The 19,249-nt window shown below is 43.6% G+C and overlaps 1 protein-coding gene across 2 annotated transcripts in view; it reads right to left on the bottom strand.

The window, feature by feature from the left end:
- The window catches only part of VPS13A (vacuolar protein sorting 13 homolog A), a 302,560-nt gene that overhangs the window by 190,433 nt on the left and 92,878 nt on the right, over positions 1–19,249 (bottom strand). For both annotated transcript variants that reach the window (XM_045020500.1, XM_045020501.1), the window contains exons 20-23: positions 18,433–18,569; positions 10,657–10,789; positions 9,299–9,416; positions 2,924–3,062 (exon numbers count right to left, since the gene is read on the bottom strand). In XM_045020500.1, the coding sequence (XP_044876435.1) occupies positions 2,924–3,062; positions 9,299–9,416; positions 10,657–10,789; positions 18,433–18,569 (527 nt within the window). The remainder of the gene's footprint in view (positions 1–2,923; positions 3,063–9,298; positions 9,417–10,656; positions 10,790–18,432; positions 18,570–19,249) is intronic.

The raw sequence follows: 19,249 nt of genomic DNA, 5'->3' as shown, positions 1-19,249 counted from the left end.
ACCCTGGGGTCAGGTGGGAGTAAAAGTATTCCAGTGCTTGTGAAGGAACCTGGTATCTATACTCAATTCTTTTAATATGGGAGGTAAGGATGAGGTGTCTGCCAGAGCATCTCTGTAGGATCCAACACAACTTTAGTAATATGCAATGCCACTTTATCAGGTGCAGTAGTGTGGAGGATGTACACCAACTTGTGTGTATTCTCCTGAACTAGCTCCACCTGTATGTCCAAAGATGTAGCTACCCTCTTAACTAGTTCCTGCTACATTTTATAGTCATCGGGTATTGGAAAGGAAGACTTCTGAACCAACACCTCATCTGGAGATAAAGTAGAATTCATGAGAAGGGGGGTAACTTCAGTATGAGATAGTTGATTCTGAGGGTCCAGTTACATACGTTTTTGGTACGAATGATTCCTTTGAGACAGCATGGTCTTGGGCCACAATGGGGGAGGCTGATCTTAAAGGGGGGGGGGGCAATACTCCAAGTATTCCAGTAGAAGGATTGAAGAAGACCATACGGCCAATTATGACATATGGCATACATGAAAGAATGTTTCTAAAGGAGGAGGGGAGACCCAGGACCTGTAATATGTGTGAGAGGCATACAATCCAACCTCTGACTCTGAGGAGTAGGAGGAATAGCTTGTTGGACAATGTGGTGCAGTTCTGGGCAGTCACGGGAGACCGAAAGTGGGATTGATGTGTGGACATCGGTACCAAAGGAAACAACAAATGTTTACAAGCAATCAGTACCAGCTGTTTACCTGGAAGCTGCACTGGTGGCTTTTTCACAATCAGTGCCAAGGTGAAAAATGGTGGTGGATCCAGGCTGCAATGGTATGTACCAACACTGGTTCCGAGAGTGGTCCTAGAATGTGCATAGCTGAAGGGGATGGTCCATGTCAGTTTGTCAGCACGAAAAAGCACAGGAGGTCCTTAGTCACCTCACATGTCTCTGGCATTGTCGACACCAACAAGGCTCACTGCACTCCACTGTGTGGCAGTGCTGAAATGGAGGCTGGTTCCACAATAGAAAGGGTAGTTAGTGCTGGTCTCAATGATAGCAAGGATGGCACTGGAGTCAGCAACAGCTATCCATCGGTACTGGGGAACACTGAGCTGGGTCTCGCACTCTAACTTTCATACCCAAGCAACTCTGTAAAGAATCAATCAGGGGACAAGATTCTGAATCCTTTTTGGTGGCAGAGGAGGTATTTTTTGCGCTAGTTGTCTGAGGCTGCTCCCAAGTCTTCTGCCGTTTTCCCAAGGAGCCCACAGAGGAAGGATATCATTTCCTTTGATATTCCAGTTGAGAAGGAGATTCAGACAAATAAAGAGACGCACTTCTAAAAAGGAGTAACATCTGCCCCAACAGGTACCGCTATAGAAAAATCTTCAGCTTTGGTGCACTGGGTATGCACTGCTAATGTTAAACGGACAAAAGAAAAGCTGAAGACTGCCCATCCAGCATGTGCTAGATTTTTTTATTGGTATAGAATGAGAAGAGAACTAGCTTCTGAAGCCTGTGGTACAGAAGCAGGGACAATGCAAATTATCACCTTATTGTGAAAATACACTACCAAGATTCCAATGACAAAGTCCTCAGCTCAAACACATTACAATCAGATCTCGGTATCTGCCTAAAAAATGCACCAGCTGAAAGTGACTAGACAAGTGAGCTGAAACTTCTGCTTATAGCAAGGATAAATTGCTTGCTTTACTATTACCTCAACAGCTTTTAATGCAGAAGACTGGTGACCTCCTTCTCCCTCTAATGGGGCCTATGGTTGAGATGGCTAACTAGAATAGGCAGGCAGAGACTGCTTCTAAATGCAAAAGACTGCAAGGGAGCAGCATGAGAGGCTCAGAACTCTGGTCTCTTCTGGAGTACCATGGAGCAAACTGCGTAATAAAGTGACATGGTCCTGAAGACAAGCAGAGAGATTCCCATCTACAAACAAACTGACCTGGACCCAAATTTAAATCTTTTAAAAGGATTGATTTCTCTCTGTTGCTTAGGAAAAGCAGGACATCTAGAAACTTCTTGTCACTGGTTGCCAGGATGCACTTTTCACTTGGTTGTGTTCCTGAAGGGGGAACCCAAACCGTAACAAAAGTAAATTAAAGATTTGTTCCTGCCTCTTCAACTGCACAGCCAAGGTAAAACCCAAAGTTTTACTGACTAAAGTACATTATGTAATCAAGACAAGACACAATGCGAAATGGAAACTCTGTTAACGGAGTTTGAGGTACCTAATTAAAAACTGCTCATTCGTTAAAAGGGCACTATCCAGTTAAGTCTGGGTCAGAATTTGTTTTCTAAAAATTAACTATTTAAATAACTTAAAACTAATAGAATTATTTCCATGATTTTGTTTTAACTGACATATAAACAAGGTTTGTTTTGTTTCTTTAAAATGAGTTGCAACCCAAGCTTTACAGTAACAACTACTAGCACATTAAAAACTGAATTTGAAATTAAAGCAACTAATTTTAAACAGAAGTGAGCATAAACAATAGATAAACAAGATGAATGTAAAACAAATTAATTGATGTAGTGAAAAGTAAACTAGATTTCAAATATTATTTTATTTTTACCAAAGTAGTATATTAGCAACATAGGTAAGGATATTTTTAAAATTATATGAAAATATTTAATAAATAGGGGGTTAATGAAGCTAAACTTCACCAGGCAGCCGCACTACAGACACAGTATAGTAACATACATGAGCAAAACTCGTATTTGGTTCTACAGCGGTAGAAAGTTGTCTGTGATTTTCAAAGGAGCTTAAGGGAGTTAGTTGCCCATTCCCATTAAAAGTCAAAGGGTGCTGGGCTCTTAGCTCCTGTAAGCTCCTTTTCAAACCCAAGGCTTATACATTTTAGTAAACTATTTTTCTACCATTTAAAAAATTTAGCTTACCTGAGTTGGCTTGGGAGCAGACATGGTAGCATCACCACTTTCTGGTTTAGGAATGCTGTCAATTAGCTCCAAGATACCCATCAGCTTTTGGTCAGAGATTTGAACAGAGAGCAAAGGCAGTTGTCCAAAAATTTTGAATCTGTTACATAAATGATGACAGTTATTTCAAATGGATGTATCAATTAAAATGCTGCATTCGTTTTCTTATTACTAACAACATCCTTACTTGGCAGCAAATTACAGAAACAGAAAAAATACTAAATGTAAGATATATTTCATTTATATTTGAGGAAAAGTTGTTTAATCTATACAAAACTGTGGCTGAACTCATCATCCATCAGATATTTGAGCAATTCTAAATTCCCTACTGCTACCATGTTCTGTGAAAGGAAGATTCCAAATATCAATTTTAGGGGTACTTTACCCACTTCTGATTTCTCATATCCCACAACCAGGAAGTCCTCTCTGTTATTTACTTGTTTTATTGTATTATTTATAAACACATCATAAAGTACTGTGTAAGTACAAAACTATTTAAGTGAAGTAAAACACATTTTCTCTATCCCAAGGAGCACGCAATCTAGCACTCCAATTTAACAAAGCACTTAAGTGTTTTGTTGGGTAGGGGCTCTATTATAGACAAGAAACCTAAAACAGTATATGGGGCAACAGTTCAGGAAAAGCTGAGACAAAAGAAAGCAAGAATTTAAAGGAGGAAGATGTTGGAAGACAGGAAATGGGACTTTTCCAAACAGAGGCCCTGATCCTGCAAAGTCTTACACATATTTAACTTTAGGTGCTGCAAGTTGACTGATTTGAAGTCCCGTGGTATACCTAAGTCTTTGCAGGACTAGGACCTTAAGAAGCAGCATAATTAGGTGTGAACCAGAGACAGGGCCGGCTCCAGACACCAGCCTACCAAGCACGTGCTTGGGGCGGCACCTTGGGATGGGGCGGCACTCGGGGTTTGTTTTTGTTTTTGTTTTGGTTCGGCCGGGCGGCGCTGGGGGGAGGCTTGCGAGGCATGGCGCCATGCTGGGGGGGCAGGGACTTGGGCGGCGCGACACGACGCTCAGTGGGGGCGGGGGACTTGGGCGGCGCAACGCGACGCTTGGAGGGGGCAGGGGACTTGGGTGGCGTGACGCGACGCTCTGAGGGGGCGGGGCGGCGCGACGCTCGGAGGGGGCGGGGCTCTTTGTTTTTGCTTGGGGCGGCAAAAATGTTAGAGCCGGCCCTGACCAGAGACTAAGAAAGCCGTTTGAAATCAAAGATTTTCAACTCTTATAATCTAGCTACATCTGCTTCTCAGATTAAATATAGAACTGCAACACCATTCCTTTTCATTCTTGGACAAGCCAATCTCTTTAAACTGTACTGAAATTTCAAATTGAATCACCAGGTCTCTAGGTCTGACACAGATTTCTTTCTGTAATAAGAACTTTTAAGAGTTCTTCGGTAGTGTCCATAGTTTCAATATTTCTAGAGAGACATTTCAAACTGCCTTTTTGTCTCCTAATTTTGCTTTGTCCCTTGGGAACTGGCAAAGTCTATGATCACTACCTGACCTGAAAGTACTTGCCCACCTACTGCCTAGTGATCTGCAATCCAAGACTCTTTAATAGTTACCATTGCTCCTGGATTTAAAGATAGCAGAAGCGGTCAGAAGCTTTTTAGCTTTTGACTTAAAAAGAACTTGTGCCTTTCCTTGGAAATGAAGACTGACACAGTCTTTGTTACCATTAGCTCCTATGACGTGCTTTAACTATGTGCCGCCATCTGTGTCTGTATTCTGCAAGCATACTATATATGGCTTTTATTTTATAGGTTTTTAGAATACATTGAAGGTTTGAGATGACACGTTGCTCACACAGCGCCGGTACACAGAAGGTAAAATGACTGATAGGCAGCTGATGACGCATCAGAAAAGAGGGCAATGAATTACAGCTGCAGCAGTAGAAATTCTTGTACGAACAGCAGATTGAAGGGGACAAGGAAGGGGAATGGACCAGGAGCCTTATAGTGGAGAATCAGTAGAAGAAATACTCACAGAAGCAGGTTAACCAGAACTGGGAATGGCCAAGAGATCTGGGGTACAGAAAGACCCTGGATCTTGTGGATGAAGCAAAGCTGATGCAGAGCTGCCTAAGCTCTGCATAAGGGCTGATAAATTGAGGCAATGTGCTGATACCAGCTAGGGAGGCACTTTGCCATGGATGCGAACCTCGTAGTTGTAAACTCCACTGCTCAAGGTAGGCCATCATCTCAGCATCCCTGGAGAGAGGTTTAGATCCCAGGGAGGAATCGTCTCTTACTTGGGGATTATAACCTCTCCAGGTCTTTAAGAAAACGGATAACCATCTCATGCAAAAAGACAGACCCACTGTCTACTTTGGCATGGAAGGCTGAAATGGCTGCTAGATGTACCCAGACTGAAGAAATAGCAAGACCCTATTGTTTCAGAAGCAGAAGGTACTCCAATGAGGACTGCATAGGCAGAATTCCACGTTGGGAGGACCAGATGGAGAATAGCTTCCATTTTGCAAAATAAGTGGTCCTGGCAGAGGGTTTTCTACTGCCCAGTAGGACTCTACGGACTTGCTCCAAGCAAGCTTGCTCCTCAAGATTCAGCGATGAAGCTTACAGGCCATCAGATGAAGAGAACCGAGGTTCAGGTGGAGCAGCTGACCATGGTCTTGAGAGATCAGGTCCAGGTGTAGCAGAAGCAGAAGCGGGGTCTCCACCCAAAGGCCTATGAGAGTGGTGAACCAACGTTGCCTGGGCCATGCCGGGCCTATGAGAATGACCAGCGCCCAGTTCCACTTGATCTTCATCAGAACCTTGTGACTCATCAGAATAGGTGGACAGGCGTAATAGGTGTTCATAAGAGACCACGAGGCTGTGGCCTTGCAGGGAGCAGAACTGGTGGCATTTCCTGTTGTGACAGGTAGCAAACACATCTATAAGGGGAAACCCCCACCATTGGAACGTCCCTTGCCATGTCCAGACGAAGGGACCACTCGTGGTCAGAGGAGAAAGACCTGCTGAGGTGATCCACCAGCTGGTTCTCCACTCCCAGAAGGTACGACGCTTCTAGAGGGACTGAATGTGTTATGCATAACTCCCACAGTTGGACTGCTTCCTGACATAAAGGAGAAGTGTGCACTCCACCCGGCCGATGCAGAACATGGCAGTTGTGTCATCCATGAGAAACTAAACAACCTTGTTCATAAAGTGAAGCAGGAATGCTTGGCAGATGAGGCAGACTGCCCTGAGATCTTTGACACTGATACGAAGAAGAGCTCTTCTTGAGACCATAGACCTTGAGTCCTAAGGGACCCTAAGTGGGCATCTCAGCCAAGCGCTGATGTGTTGGAGACTAGAGATATCGACAGTTGAGGCCGTGAAAAGTGTTCTCATGCACAAACCTCACGGTGGTTCTGCCACCACGTCAGTGAGCTGGAAACGATGATGCCGTGAAGGTGAGTATACCATGGCCAGCCAGGGTTGGTGAGGTCTGAGACATAGCTTCGTGTGTTGTACTAAGTATGTGCTCAATAGCATGTGGCCCAGAAGACTCAAACACTTCCGAGCTGTCATGACAGAATGTGTCTGGAGGGACCTTATCAGGACCATGATTGCCCGAAACCGATCTTCTGGAAGCAGGACCCTCGCCTGCATGGCATTAAGATCGGCACCAATTAACTCCATCCCTTGCACAGGGATAAGTGTGGATTTATGGGCATTTATCAGTAGACCTAGTGCCCTGAAGGTCGACTGGATAAGACAGATGTTGGGTTCCACCTGAGCTCTGGACCGGCCTCTGATAAGCCAGTCGTTGAGGTACGAAATAAGTGTACTTCTCTTTTTCTGATGAAAGCCTCCACCACCACCATACATGTGGTTGAAATCCGTGGGGCGGTCAAGAGGCCAAATGGAAGCTCTGTGAACTGGTAATGTATGACAAATCTTGGGAACCTTCTGTGGCTATGGAAAATCGATATGTGGAAGTATGTGTCCTTTAAATTGAGTGGGGCATATCAATCTCCTGGATCCAATGAGGGAATAATGGAAGTCAAAGAAACCATGCAGGACTTTAAGTTCTTGAGATAGTTGAGCCAACACAGGTCTAGGATAGGTCTGAAACCATCTTTGGCTTTTGGGCTTAGGTAATGGGAATAGAACCCCTTTCCTCTTAAATGATGCAGAATCTCTTCTATGTCTCCCACCTGAAGGAGGGATTGGATTTCTTGTTACAACAATTGTTCGTGAGACGGGTCCCTGAAGAGGGATGAGGAGGAGGGGTGGGAAGGTTGGATAGACAAAAACTGGAGGGTGTATCCCATTTCTATTGTGTTAAGTACCCAACGGTCCAAAGTAATGTGGGTGCAGGCATTGAAGAAATGGGAGAGTCAGTTGGAAAACAGAGGGGTAACTGGATCCAGTATCGTGGGGACTGAGATGTCAACCTTGAACATCTTGTCAAAATGAGTGCTTTGAGCTCCCTGAGTGTCTGGGGGTGGTCTGCATCGGCCCTGTTGAAGTCGGTAGAGGAGGTCTAGGCCTGAACCCACTGCTCTTCCTCCTTTGCTGGTCCTTTCTGGCTGGCTGGACAAAGTAACAGCCAGTCTGTTGGGGCCTGTAATGTTTCCTGGATATCACTGGAGTATATAGTCCCAGAGATTTCAAGGTCACCTTGGAGTCCTTAAGACCATGGAGTCCAGTGTCTCTTTGCTCTGAAGAGCAAGGACTCTTCAAAAGGGGAGATCCTGGAGGGTTTGTTGTACCTCGTGGGGAAATCCTGACAACTGCAGCCACACGCTTCCGCACATGGTCACTGCCATTGCTGTTAATCTGGCCGCAGAATCAGCTGCATTCAGGACTGCCTGCAAGGAGGCCCTCGCCATTGTTTTTCCCTCCTCAATCAGTGAGGAGAACTCCTATCTGGCATCCTGGAGGAGCAAGTCCTTAAATTTAATAGACACCCACATATTAAAGTGATAACAGCCTAAAAAAACATGTGATGAAGCTACTATAGGGGGTTTTCCTATAGAGGACAGCATTGGTACCAAGCAGTGGCTAGGGGATAGTTCTCTGCTGCTCTGCAGAACAGGTGGTGCAGAGTCCTGAACCTCCTGGGATGCAGGAACTGGTAGCAAAAAAACAGGTCTCTGGCTGCTGCAAACACCCCTGAAGTAGACATTGCTGCAAACTGACTGGCACACTGTCTGCCCAATGGCAATACCTCTGATGCCAGAGTCAGCAGGGCCTGTGAAGGTACCAGAGCCGGTTTTATTGGCTGTTGCGGTGCTGGAGAGGAAGAGCAGCCCAACAGAGGTCTCACTCTATCCCATGCCTACTTGCCTTTGGCATCAGAGATCGGCTCTTCTCCTGTTTCTGGTGTTACTTCTTGGGTACTGTGGATGAAGATCAGTGCCAACACTCACGACCAGTGAGGGGAGTGCTGCGCACTGAAGCTGAAGTGCTTGGTGCCGAGTCTGAACACTGTTCTGAAGCAGGTCTTAGGGCTGCCTCCATGAGAAGGACCTTCAACCTCTATTCCTGGTCCTTCTTGGTGCGAGGTTTGAAGTCCCTGCAGATCTGGCAGCGGTCTTTTCTGTGAGATTCCCCCAAGCACTTGAGACAACTCGAGTCCAAGTTGCACAATGGCCTCGACTTGACGCAGGAAGCAGAGGGCTTGAAGCCCAGTGACAGAGGTATGCCTCGGCACTGGGGAACAGATGAACCTCGCTGAGCATGGAGGTGTTCAACAACTAACTAACTACTAAAAACTAACACACACTACTACAATAACTATATACACTTATCAAGAAGAGAAAACCACTAGGAAAAGTGCCTGAGCAATAAAAGTAGTTCCAGCAACCATCATGGGCTGTAAGAAGGAACTGAAGGGGTATGGGTCGGCAGGGCCCTTTATACCGGCTCTATGAGTGTGTGGCACCAGAGGGTGCTGGAGCCAACCCAATGGGTATCACTAGGGGAAAAGATTCCAGCAACTGTGCTCAGGACACGCACACACCTACACTGGAATGGACATGTGCAAGCACTCAAACAAGAACATCTGTTCCTTGATCCACCGTAATAGAAAGAGGCATACACTGTGGATGCTATGCTACTTCCAAGTGAAAGTTAGTGGGCTGGTTCCTATCTACAAAGATTAAAAACACCTATAATTCAGTTCTCAGACACTGCGTCTTCATCTCTGAATCACCAACCACCTGCATTTGTCTGGAACACTTCAGCTCTTTCTTGTCAGGTTGAAATTTAAGAATTATAGTATAGTTGGGTCCTTGCAGGGACTATTCCCTTAAAAAGGAATTTATTGTGAACATTTACACAATAGAAAGAAAAACATACTTAGGCATTCTTGCATCAGTGACAACCATTGCCCTGCTAAATTCCACTTTCACATCCATAGGCCGCAAGATATGTTGTGATGAATATTTTAGCTTACGAGCCTCCTTCCAATTTTCATCTAGTGAAAAGAAAACAGTTGTATTATTTTATGCCACAACAGATTTTCCCAACACACTGAATACATTGTGAAAATGGGTTTTGGAGCTGGGGAAGTATAGAATAAGGAAGGATAATGGAGGAAAAGTAATGTTACTTGGCTAGATGCCAAAATCACAAGTGAAATTCTTTGGTCTATATAGTATGCGCCAGACCAGGCTAGGTAACCTTGAGACCTTTTGGCCTCAAAAGTCTATGCAGTTGTAAGAAACTAAAAACTAAGATTATGTCTACATTACAAACCTAAGCCAACCTATATTAGATTGCTGCAGTGGTGCATGTCTACACTACCCTCCTTGGGCTGGTGGCGTGCATCCTCACCAGGTGCGCCTCCACCAACCTAAGAGGGCAGTGTGGGGAGCAGAGACCCTGGTCCCTCAGCTCTGCTGGCAGCTCCCTGCCAGGAGCCTGGCTGCCCCACAGGCTCCTGGCATGCTCCCCCCCCCCCCCCCCCAGCTTCCCATTCCCTGCCAAGAGCTGGGGAGGAAGCTGCCCAAGGCTTCTCACCACTGGGGAGTGGGGTTCAGCTGCCCCAGCCTCTTGAGCCCCCCACTCTACACTAGGAGCAGGCGGGGAGCCACTCAGGTTTCTCACCCTGGCTCCCAGCTGGGAGACAGGTCCAAAGCTGCCCCCGCTTCTCACCCTACGAATCGAAGTTGCTGGGGCTTCAGCTCCCAGCTGGGAGCAGAGTCTAGCCCAGCACTCCAGGGGGGCGGGGGCTTTCTGATCAATTTCATGGCTCCTGCGATGCAGTATCTACACGGAGACTTCGTTGCCCTAACTATACCAACATATGCCATATGCCTCTCGTGGAGGTGGAGTTATGATGTCCGTGTAATAGGACATTTACAATGGTGGAAGGAAGGCTGTAGTGTAGACACAGACATAATTAGGTCAACATAAGCTGCTTTATGTCGACCCTAACTGTGTAGTATAGACCAGCCCTAAGGTTGCACAGCTTGGTTGCCAGGCTTAATTAAGGGCTTGGAAAACTCACTGTGTGTAGATGTGTGGGAATCGATTTGCAGTTTTAAAAATATCTATCCCAAAGGCAATCATGGCCTAGAATGTACTCATCTGTGGAAGTGAAGAACAAAATTTACTGGAAACTCAATTGTTGGTTAAAAATTGGCACACCGGTTATCAAAAAGTTTTTTGTTCAGTTGTCTCAACAAAAAGCAATTCATTTTGTGAATACTTACGATGTTTGCAGTAAAGTAGCTGTATACTGCTGAGCTGAATATCAAAGCTATCATAAGCTCTTGACATGATATCTTCAATGGTGCTTTGTCCTACTTTGAGTTCTGACACATCAGAACGACTTTTACTCGTCATCTTAAAAATCATAAAAAGTAATTAAAATCAGTTTAAAAATCTTCAAAGCACTGGTCATACAAATATTCAACTTCTATCATGATTAGAGGTCAAATATCAAATAATTATTTTAATAAATAACAGGATCCATAGGACTAATATACCATATCAGACCAGTAATTTATGTAGTGCAAAATCCTCCCTCCAGTTATAGCCAGAATTAGATACTTTTCAAGAAACCCCATAATGAACCACTATGAAATAAGCTGCCCACCGGAAAAATTGCTTCCTAAACTCCTATTAGTTAGCGAGTGACTTTTGCCCTGAACCATGAGAGCTCATACTCCTTTATAGTTTATTTTATCTAATGTTACTGTGACTGTTAAACATACAACTGTCTAATCTATTTTTTATCCTGCCAAACTAAACTCTCTGTCTCAATGATAACATGTAGCAGAGTTACACAATTTGTAATTAATCCGTGGAAATGCATTTCCTTTTATCAGTTTTAAATTTCTTGCCCTTCAATCTCTTTGGCCATTCTCTTGGTCTTTTATTACAAAAAGTTATAAACTTAGAAACGCCCAAATATCCTCAGCACCATTATGTATCTTCATGCTGTCCCCTCTTACTCATCTCCTAGCTAATTTAGGCAGCCCTCGTCTTTTTAATCTCACCTCATAAAGAAGTCCTCCCATGCCTCTAATCATTTTTGTCATCTACCTTTAGAAACTTTATATTTCTACTCTATGTTTTTGAGGTGGGTTAACAATCTTGAAATACAATGCAATTATGAAGTTCTACCGTAGATTAATATAATAGCATTGTAAATTTTCAATATTAATTTCTAACCCATTCTTCATACATACTCACTTTTTTAAAAACCATGTCAAGTGGCAGGACAAGAATAGAAAATGATGATAAATTCATGATAAAATTTAATTTGTAATGAAATTAAATTCAACATTCTTGTAGGACGGAAAAATACAAAAGAAACCCACCAGAGTAGCATTTAACTTCAAAAAGAGACACTACACAAAAATGAGGAAGCTAGTTAAATGGAAATTAAAAGGAACAGTCACACGAGTAAAATGCCTGCAAGCTACACAGAAACTTTTTTTTTTTTTTTAAAGGCGCAAACTAAATGTATACAAACACAATGATACCATGGCTAAAGAGAGACAAAGAGGCAGAGACAAAAAGACATCCTTTGAAAACTGCAAGTCAAATCCTATTGAGGAAAATAGAAAGGAGCATAAACTCTGGCAAATCAACTAAAGAAGTATAATTAAGCAGGCTAAAAAAGAATGTGAAGAGCAACTACCAAACGACACAAAAGCTAACAATAAAAAATTTAAGTACACCAGAAGCAAGAAGCCTGCCAAACAATCAATGGGGCCACTGGACAATCCATGTGCTAAAGGAGGACTCAAGGAAGACAAGGCCATTGTGGAGAAGCTAAATAAATTCTTTGCACTGGTTTCCACTGCAGAGGCTATGAGGCAGATTCCCACACCTATGCCATTCTTCTTAGCAGACAAATCTGAGGAACTGTCCCAGATTGAGACAACAGCAGAGGTGATTATGGAACAAATTGATTAACTGAACAGTAATAAGTCATCAGGACGAGTTCTGAAGGACCTAAAATATGAAATTGTAGAACTGCGAACTATAGTACGTAATCTATCACTTAAATCAGCCTCTGCCCCAGATGACTGGAGGATAGCTAATGTAACACAGATTTTTAAAAAGGCTCCACAGGCAATCCTGGCAATTACAGGCCAGTAAGCCTAACTTCAGTACCAGGAATATTGGTTGAAACTATAATAGAAGAATAGAATGATCAGACACAGATGAACACACTATGTTAGGGAAGAGTCAACACAGCTTTTGTAAAGAGAAATCATGCCTCTCTAATCTATTCTTTGAGGGTGTCAGCAAACATGGACAAGAGTGATCCAGTGGATTTAGCGTACTTGGACTTTGAGAATGCTTTTGACAAAGTCCCTCACCAACAGCTCTTAAGCAAAGTAAGCAGTCATGGAATAAGAAGGAAGGTACTCTAATGGAAAATTAACTGTTTAAAAGTAGGAAACAAAGGGAAGGAATAAATGATCAGTTTTCACAGTGGAGAGGGGTAAATTGCAGGGTCCCACAAGGATCAGTACTGGGACCAGTGTTGTTCAACATATTCACAGATGATGGTAAAAAGGGGGTAATCAGTGACGTGGCAAAGTTTGCAAATGATACAAAATTACTCAAGATACTTCAGTCCAAAGCTGACTGCAAAGACTTCGGGCATGGCTACACTTGCAGATGTAGAATGCTGTGAGTTAAACCTGCCTTCGGAGAGCACAGTAGGGAAAGCGCTGCAGTCTGTCCACACTGAAAGCTGCTTGAGCACTGGCGTGGCCACATTTGTGGCACTTGCAGTGGCATTGGGAGCAGTGCATTATGGACAGCTATCCCAGCATGCAAGTGACTGCAACGTGCTTTTCAAAGGGGGGGGTGTAGACGAGTGGACTCACCCCTGCGGCACTTCCTGCTGGTGATTTCCGGGAATTAGCTCGTTCCAGCTCCGGAGCACCCTCTGCAGGCCGGTGATCCACCTGTCCTCTGGCCCCCGTGTTCCTCCCTGGACCCCAGTGCCCCTTTAACTGGGGTGCTGCCCCTGGCAGTACCCCACCAATCTGGGTCTCCCCTCCCTGGGGAACTCCCAACCCACTATCCCCACCTTGCCTCAGTCTTGGCTACTGCCAGTCATCACTTAGCCCCCATTCCCTGGGGCAGACTGCAGTGTATCAGCCACTCAACATAGGCAAAGGGGTTTGGACCTGCTGCCTCGGCCTACCTGTGACTACCCCTCTGTAGCCCCAGTACCTGTCTGGCCTTACACTAGGCTGCAGCCTGGGGGGTTTACCAGGCAGAGCCCTACAACTCCCGTGCCCTATTCCCCAGCCCTGCTTCCCTCAGGTACTTTCTCTCAGCTTCCAGCAGCCAGGCCCTTCTCTCTCTGAACACACAGAGAGACTGAGACTGCTTCAGCCCAGCAGTCCCTTTATAAGGCCAGCTGAGTCAGTTTGGGGCATGGCCATAGCTGCAGCTGTTTCCCCACTCATCCTAGGCTGTTCTCCCAGCCTGCCAGCCCTCTCAGAGGGCTGGTTCCAACCCTGTCAGGGCTGGAGCGGGTCACCACCCCACTACAGGGGGGTGGAGTGTAACAGGGAGTTTGTTGTGTGTATGTGGGGGGAGAGAGAGTGGGGTTTTGGGGGGCTGAGAGCATGTCAGAATGCTGTCTTGTAAGTTCAGACAGCAGCAGACCCCCCCACACACACACAGCATTCCACACTAATGGCTTGCATGCCAGCTGTCAGAAACAGAGCTTTGAAAGGGCATCTCCGCATTCCTACAGGAGTTCCAAACAACGACATGAGTGGCCACTTGACTTAAGGGGATTATTGGACGTTTCCGGAAGCCGATCAGAGTGCAGTAACCCAACACCTCATTCACACTGACGCCCGTGCGTTGTAGCCAAGGCGCAGCAAACGTTATTCCTCTCGCCAAGGTGGAGTACCAGCAGCGCTGTAGCCGCGGAGTCAGAGCGCTCTACATGCCTTGCCAGCATGGACAGGGAGTGAGCTAGGGCGCCCGGGGCTCCTTTATTGCACTGTAACTCGCAAGTGTAGCCAAGCCCTTACAAAGGGATTTCACAAAATTGGGTGACTGGGCAACAAAATGGCAACTAAAATTCAATGTTGATAAATGTAAAGTACAGCACTTTGGAAAAGAATCCCAACTATGAATTGAAAGAATTCTAAATTAGCGGTTACGACTCAAGAAAGAGATCTTGGAGTCAACATCGATAGTTCTCTGATCTGCTCGGTCTGCAGCGGCAGTCAAATAAGCTAACAGAATGTTAGGACTCATTAGGAAAGGGATAGATAATAAGACAGAAAATAGCATAATGCCACCATATAAATCCATGGTATGCTCACACCTCACATACTGCCTATAGTTCTGGTCGCCCCATGTCAAAAAAAGATATATTAGAAATTAGAATCAGAAAAGGTACTGAAGGGCAATAAAAATGATCAGGAGTATGGAACAGATTCCTTATGAAGTTATGAAGTGAGATTAAAAAGACACCAACTGTTCATTTTAGAAAAGAGATGACTAAGGGGGGATATGATAGAGGTCTATAAAATAACGAATGATGTAGAGACTAAACAGGGAAGTGTTACTTACCCCTTCACATAACACACCAGAGGTCACCCAATTAAATAAATAAGCAGCAGGTTTAAAACATAAGGAAGTACTTCACTAAATGCACAATCTATGGAACTCGTTGCCAGGAGACATTATGAAGGGAAAAAGCATAACCGGATTCAAAAAAGAATTACATACATTCGATGGATAGGTCCATCAATGGCTATTAGCCAAAATGGTCAGGGGTGCAACCCCATGCTCTAGGTGTCCCCCTTAACCTCTGACTGCAAGAAGCTGGAACTGGATGACAGAGGATGGTTCACTCTATAATTGTCAGATGTGTCAGGGAAAGAACAGAACAGGACACCAGCCGCTGTTGGAAGACAGGATACTGGGCTAGAGGGACCAATTCTTATGTCTTATATCTGAAGCTGAACCCAGCAACCAGCTCCATCAGCACTGGTTCAGTTTCAGCAGCTGTCTTAGTATGAACATATTAGGATGGAAAACGAATGAATTCTGAAGTGCGTGTATCCAGGAATGCCTGTGATCACACAGACTCCAAAAGCTTCTGTGGTGCAATAAGACTGCCAGTGATAGGCATAAACTGAACATACAGTTCGACCACCTTAAGCATCCTGCTAGAGATCAATCCAGTGGTGTTTTATTAGCAAAGCGGTCACGTCCCTTTGGGATTTGCCGTGATGATGATGATGCAGTTATGAGTGCTCGACATTTTTGCAAATCTGGTCCTTGGTGTCTCGCATGGGGCAACCAGAAATTAGGAACAAACAATCAGTAGTAAACTGTGAACATTCTCGTTTTGATGTTTGTCTTAAGTGGTTAAGCCTTTGTGATTCTGGGAAGTCTGGTGGCAGAGGAGGAACAGACTATAGTTCTCTAGGTTAACTTTTTTTTACCCATATGCTGCAATCTCTTGCCTCATTCACTACACACCATCCAACATCTGTGGCAGAAGAGACCACCATCCTATATACAACAGCCATATTTATACACAACTGAGTCATTCATTCTAGATGAACTTTGGAGTGCTAGACTTTGAAACCTTAATGATTTTAATGTAGTTTTTTATGTAATTTCCTATATTTCAAAAAAAACCTGAAAACTTAGTTTCTATATGTGGAACCATATTGCCCCCAACATGGGTTGTCAACAGCATAAGGACCTTTAGATCCACAGCACAGACTTCTACCACTTGAGCTAATGATGTAAATGGCAATCAGTAGTAGGCTGTTATTTTCTATGTAGAACAGCCACAGGACCAGAAGAGGAGCGAGAGCTGGGACACATATTTTGCCAATTAATTTCACAGCAGAGGAATGTAGATTCAGGATTCCTGGGTTATGTATCAGGTTCTGGACAGAAGTGTGCATTAGTGGTTACCAACTCTATTGCTAGGGCTCTAGTCCTTCTCCCTCTCCACTCCTTTACAAACACTCCTTACCAGCTCCTCTCGCCTCTGCTTCCTTCCACCCACAGGCTCCTGCTGCTCCCACATTTCCACTCCTCTGCATTTCTGCCAGGAGCCAACAGAGGGAGCATTTAGTGATAAGGCTGCGAGTTTGTCACAGATATCTGCAGCAGTCCGTGCTCCTGGCTCAGGGACAACTCAGGCAGTCCCTGTGTCAGGTGCACTGGCCGCTGCTGGGGCAGTCTCGGGCCATCACGCCCCCATGCTCCCCCTGAGCAGCAGCGTTTGGGTGTAGAAGAGGGCAAGGGGAGTGGGGCATGGGAAAGGGTGAGGTGAGCTCTGGGCAGCACTTACCTGGGAGGCTCCCCGGAAGCAGTGACATACACCTCGCTCAGCAGCTAAGGGGAGGCATGGCCAGGCAGTTCTGTGGGCTGCCTCCGGCCAGAGCACTGGTTTCACAGCTCCCATTAGCCGGGAACCACAGCCAAGGGACTTGTGGGGGCAGTGCCTGCAGATCAAAGGCCATGAATTTTTGTTTACTGCCTGTGACCTGTCTGTGACTTTTACTAAAAATACCCATGACTAAAATGTAGTCTTATTTGGTGCACAGTCTCCCGGCTGTCAGTTCCTGTGCCTGGTGCCACAGCATCCCCCAGTATCCAGGTGAAGCTCCTGAAGGGAAGTGCTGCTCAGCCTCAGAAGTCCTAGTGTGGCACATGCCTGATGCATATGGAATCTTCAATGATTTTAACTTCCAAACTCTAACAAGTCTCTACTGAGCATGTACAAACAGAGTTTTCATAGGCTTATGCTTAGGCCAAAGTTTTCATGCAGGTACCTAAAAGAACATCCTGTGGCGACCATGCTGTCAAACATCAAACCCCTATTCCAAAAACATGGAGGTGCTAAACATTCTCAACAAAGTTATTTTAAGATTTTTTTTTTTAAATATGGGCAAAACATTTTTCCCTAATCTTGTTCTCAGAAACAAGTAAACCATTTTAGCTAAAAGAGTCAAAAAAATTCAGCCTGAGACAGACACCCAGAATGCAAAATTTCAGCCCAAATCATTATAGTTTGCTGTTGCTTATAATTTTGCCGAACAGTCTTACAATGGGATAAGCAAACTTAATATGCAGTGCTGCCAGTGTCACCTATATATATAGATATATATCAGTTGCCAACATACAAAGAAGGGGAACGTGCTATTTTAAATTCTATTAGTTCAATAAGGCGGCAATCATCCTGGGGCAGGAATAATATTTTCTGTGTTTGGTATAGGGTGACCAGACAGCAAATGTGAAAAATCGGGATAGGGGGTAATAGGAGCCTATATAAGAAAAAGACTCAAAAAATCGAGACGGTCCCTATAAAATCGAGACATCTGGTCACCCTAGTTTGGTATGGTGTTAAGTATGCTAATAGCATTTGATATACATTTATTAATTTACCTTTGCTTGCTTTTTCCTTACAATTTAAATAATTATTACATTTAATATAGAGGATAAATATTTTGAAGTTTTGATTAAGTCCTATACTCAAATGATCATTCTATTCAATCCATATCATTTTAGTGGATAACGAACAAGAAAAGAGCATTGGCAAGGGGTGGGAGGAAAAGGACAAACAGTATTCAATTAAAAATATTGTGTTAACCACATATGTCAGAGTAAGAGAGATTCTGTTTCTTTGTATTCCAAAATAGCATCAGGGATGCCAAGATTTAAAACTGTTAAGAACAATTTTCATGCATTACTTTACGGCATTCAAAGATTCGCAAAGGAAGTGGCCTCATTTTTGTCATCTACACTATCCACTCTAAGCGGATTAGAGAAGTGTTCAGAACAGGAGAAGAAATCCAGACTTGTCTAGAAAGCAGTTTAAAATGAATCACCACTATTTAAATTGAATAGGAACATTTAAATAAATCCATTATATTCTACAGAATTTAAGTTCATTTTTAACATACTACAATAAATAGAAGCCAAATTATCACAATAAATCATTTCATGAGTGGAAACTGTACCTGTAGGTTACCAAGATCCAGAAGTAGTAAATTTGACGTAGATTCATAAAATCCATTTTGTGGAACAAGGACGTATGAAGCCATTAAATTAATTTTTAGATTGAGAACTTTCTGTGTTTCAATAACATATAATAATCCTAGAAAATAATCACATTGAGACAGGTAAGGAGCCAATATGAAACCATGACTTTAAACGTATTTTAAATAAATTATGGTGATAAGGTATGAAGCAGAGGACAAATTTCATTACAATAGGATTACTAAAATATACAGCTGAAACTGTAAACTGTTCAACCACATCAAACTTAGTCAACCATCCCAAATGTACAATATCCTGGTTTATTCTGATAGATCTCAATTCTCTTTACTGGTTACACATTCATAAATGTACTTCTTATTAATGTAGTTCTTTTCAGTGTTCAAAGTACCCATGAATAATAATCAATCACCTTGTCAGTCCCAATGAATATAGCATAAATGATGACAAATAAGACACTTTCTCTAAGAGATCACAATAGCCAATTTCATGAGGACTGTCTGACACTGTAGGCTTAATACACTGGAATTAAATTACAATACAAAAATATTCATGTGACAATGAGATTTGCTTTTAATCAAAGTTTAAATCCTCAATATATTTCCCATCTGCTATAACTATCTTAGTCTAATAATTTCTGAGTCATTTGTTCAGAATAAAATGATTTTCTCAAATCATTTTTACAAAAGATTCTATTACCTAAAGTCAGTCAACTATCTCTAGCCCCAAGAATTCAGCAATCATGACACAAAAAATAAAGAAATAAATCAGACTGGTTTA

Source organism: Mauremys mutica, chromosome 6 (genome assembly GCF_020497125.1).
Source record: "Mauremys mutica isolate MM-2020 ecotype Southern chromosome 6, ASM2049712v1, whole genome shotgun sequence".
NCBI lineage: Eukaryota > Metazoa > Chordata > Testudines > Geoemydidae > Mauremys > Mauremys mutica.
Note: the sequence above shows the minus strand (reverse complement) of the source record. Positions and strands in the feature narration are given on the sequence as shown.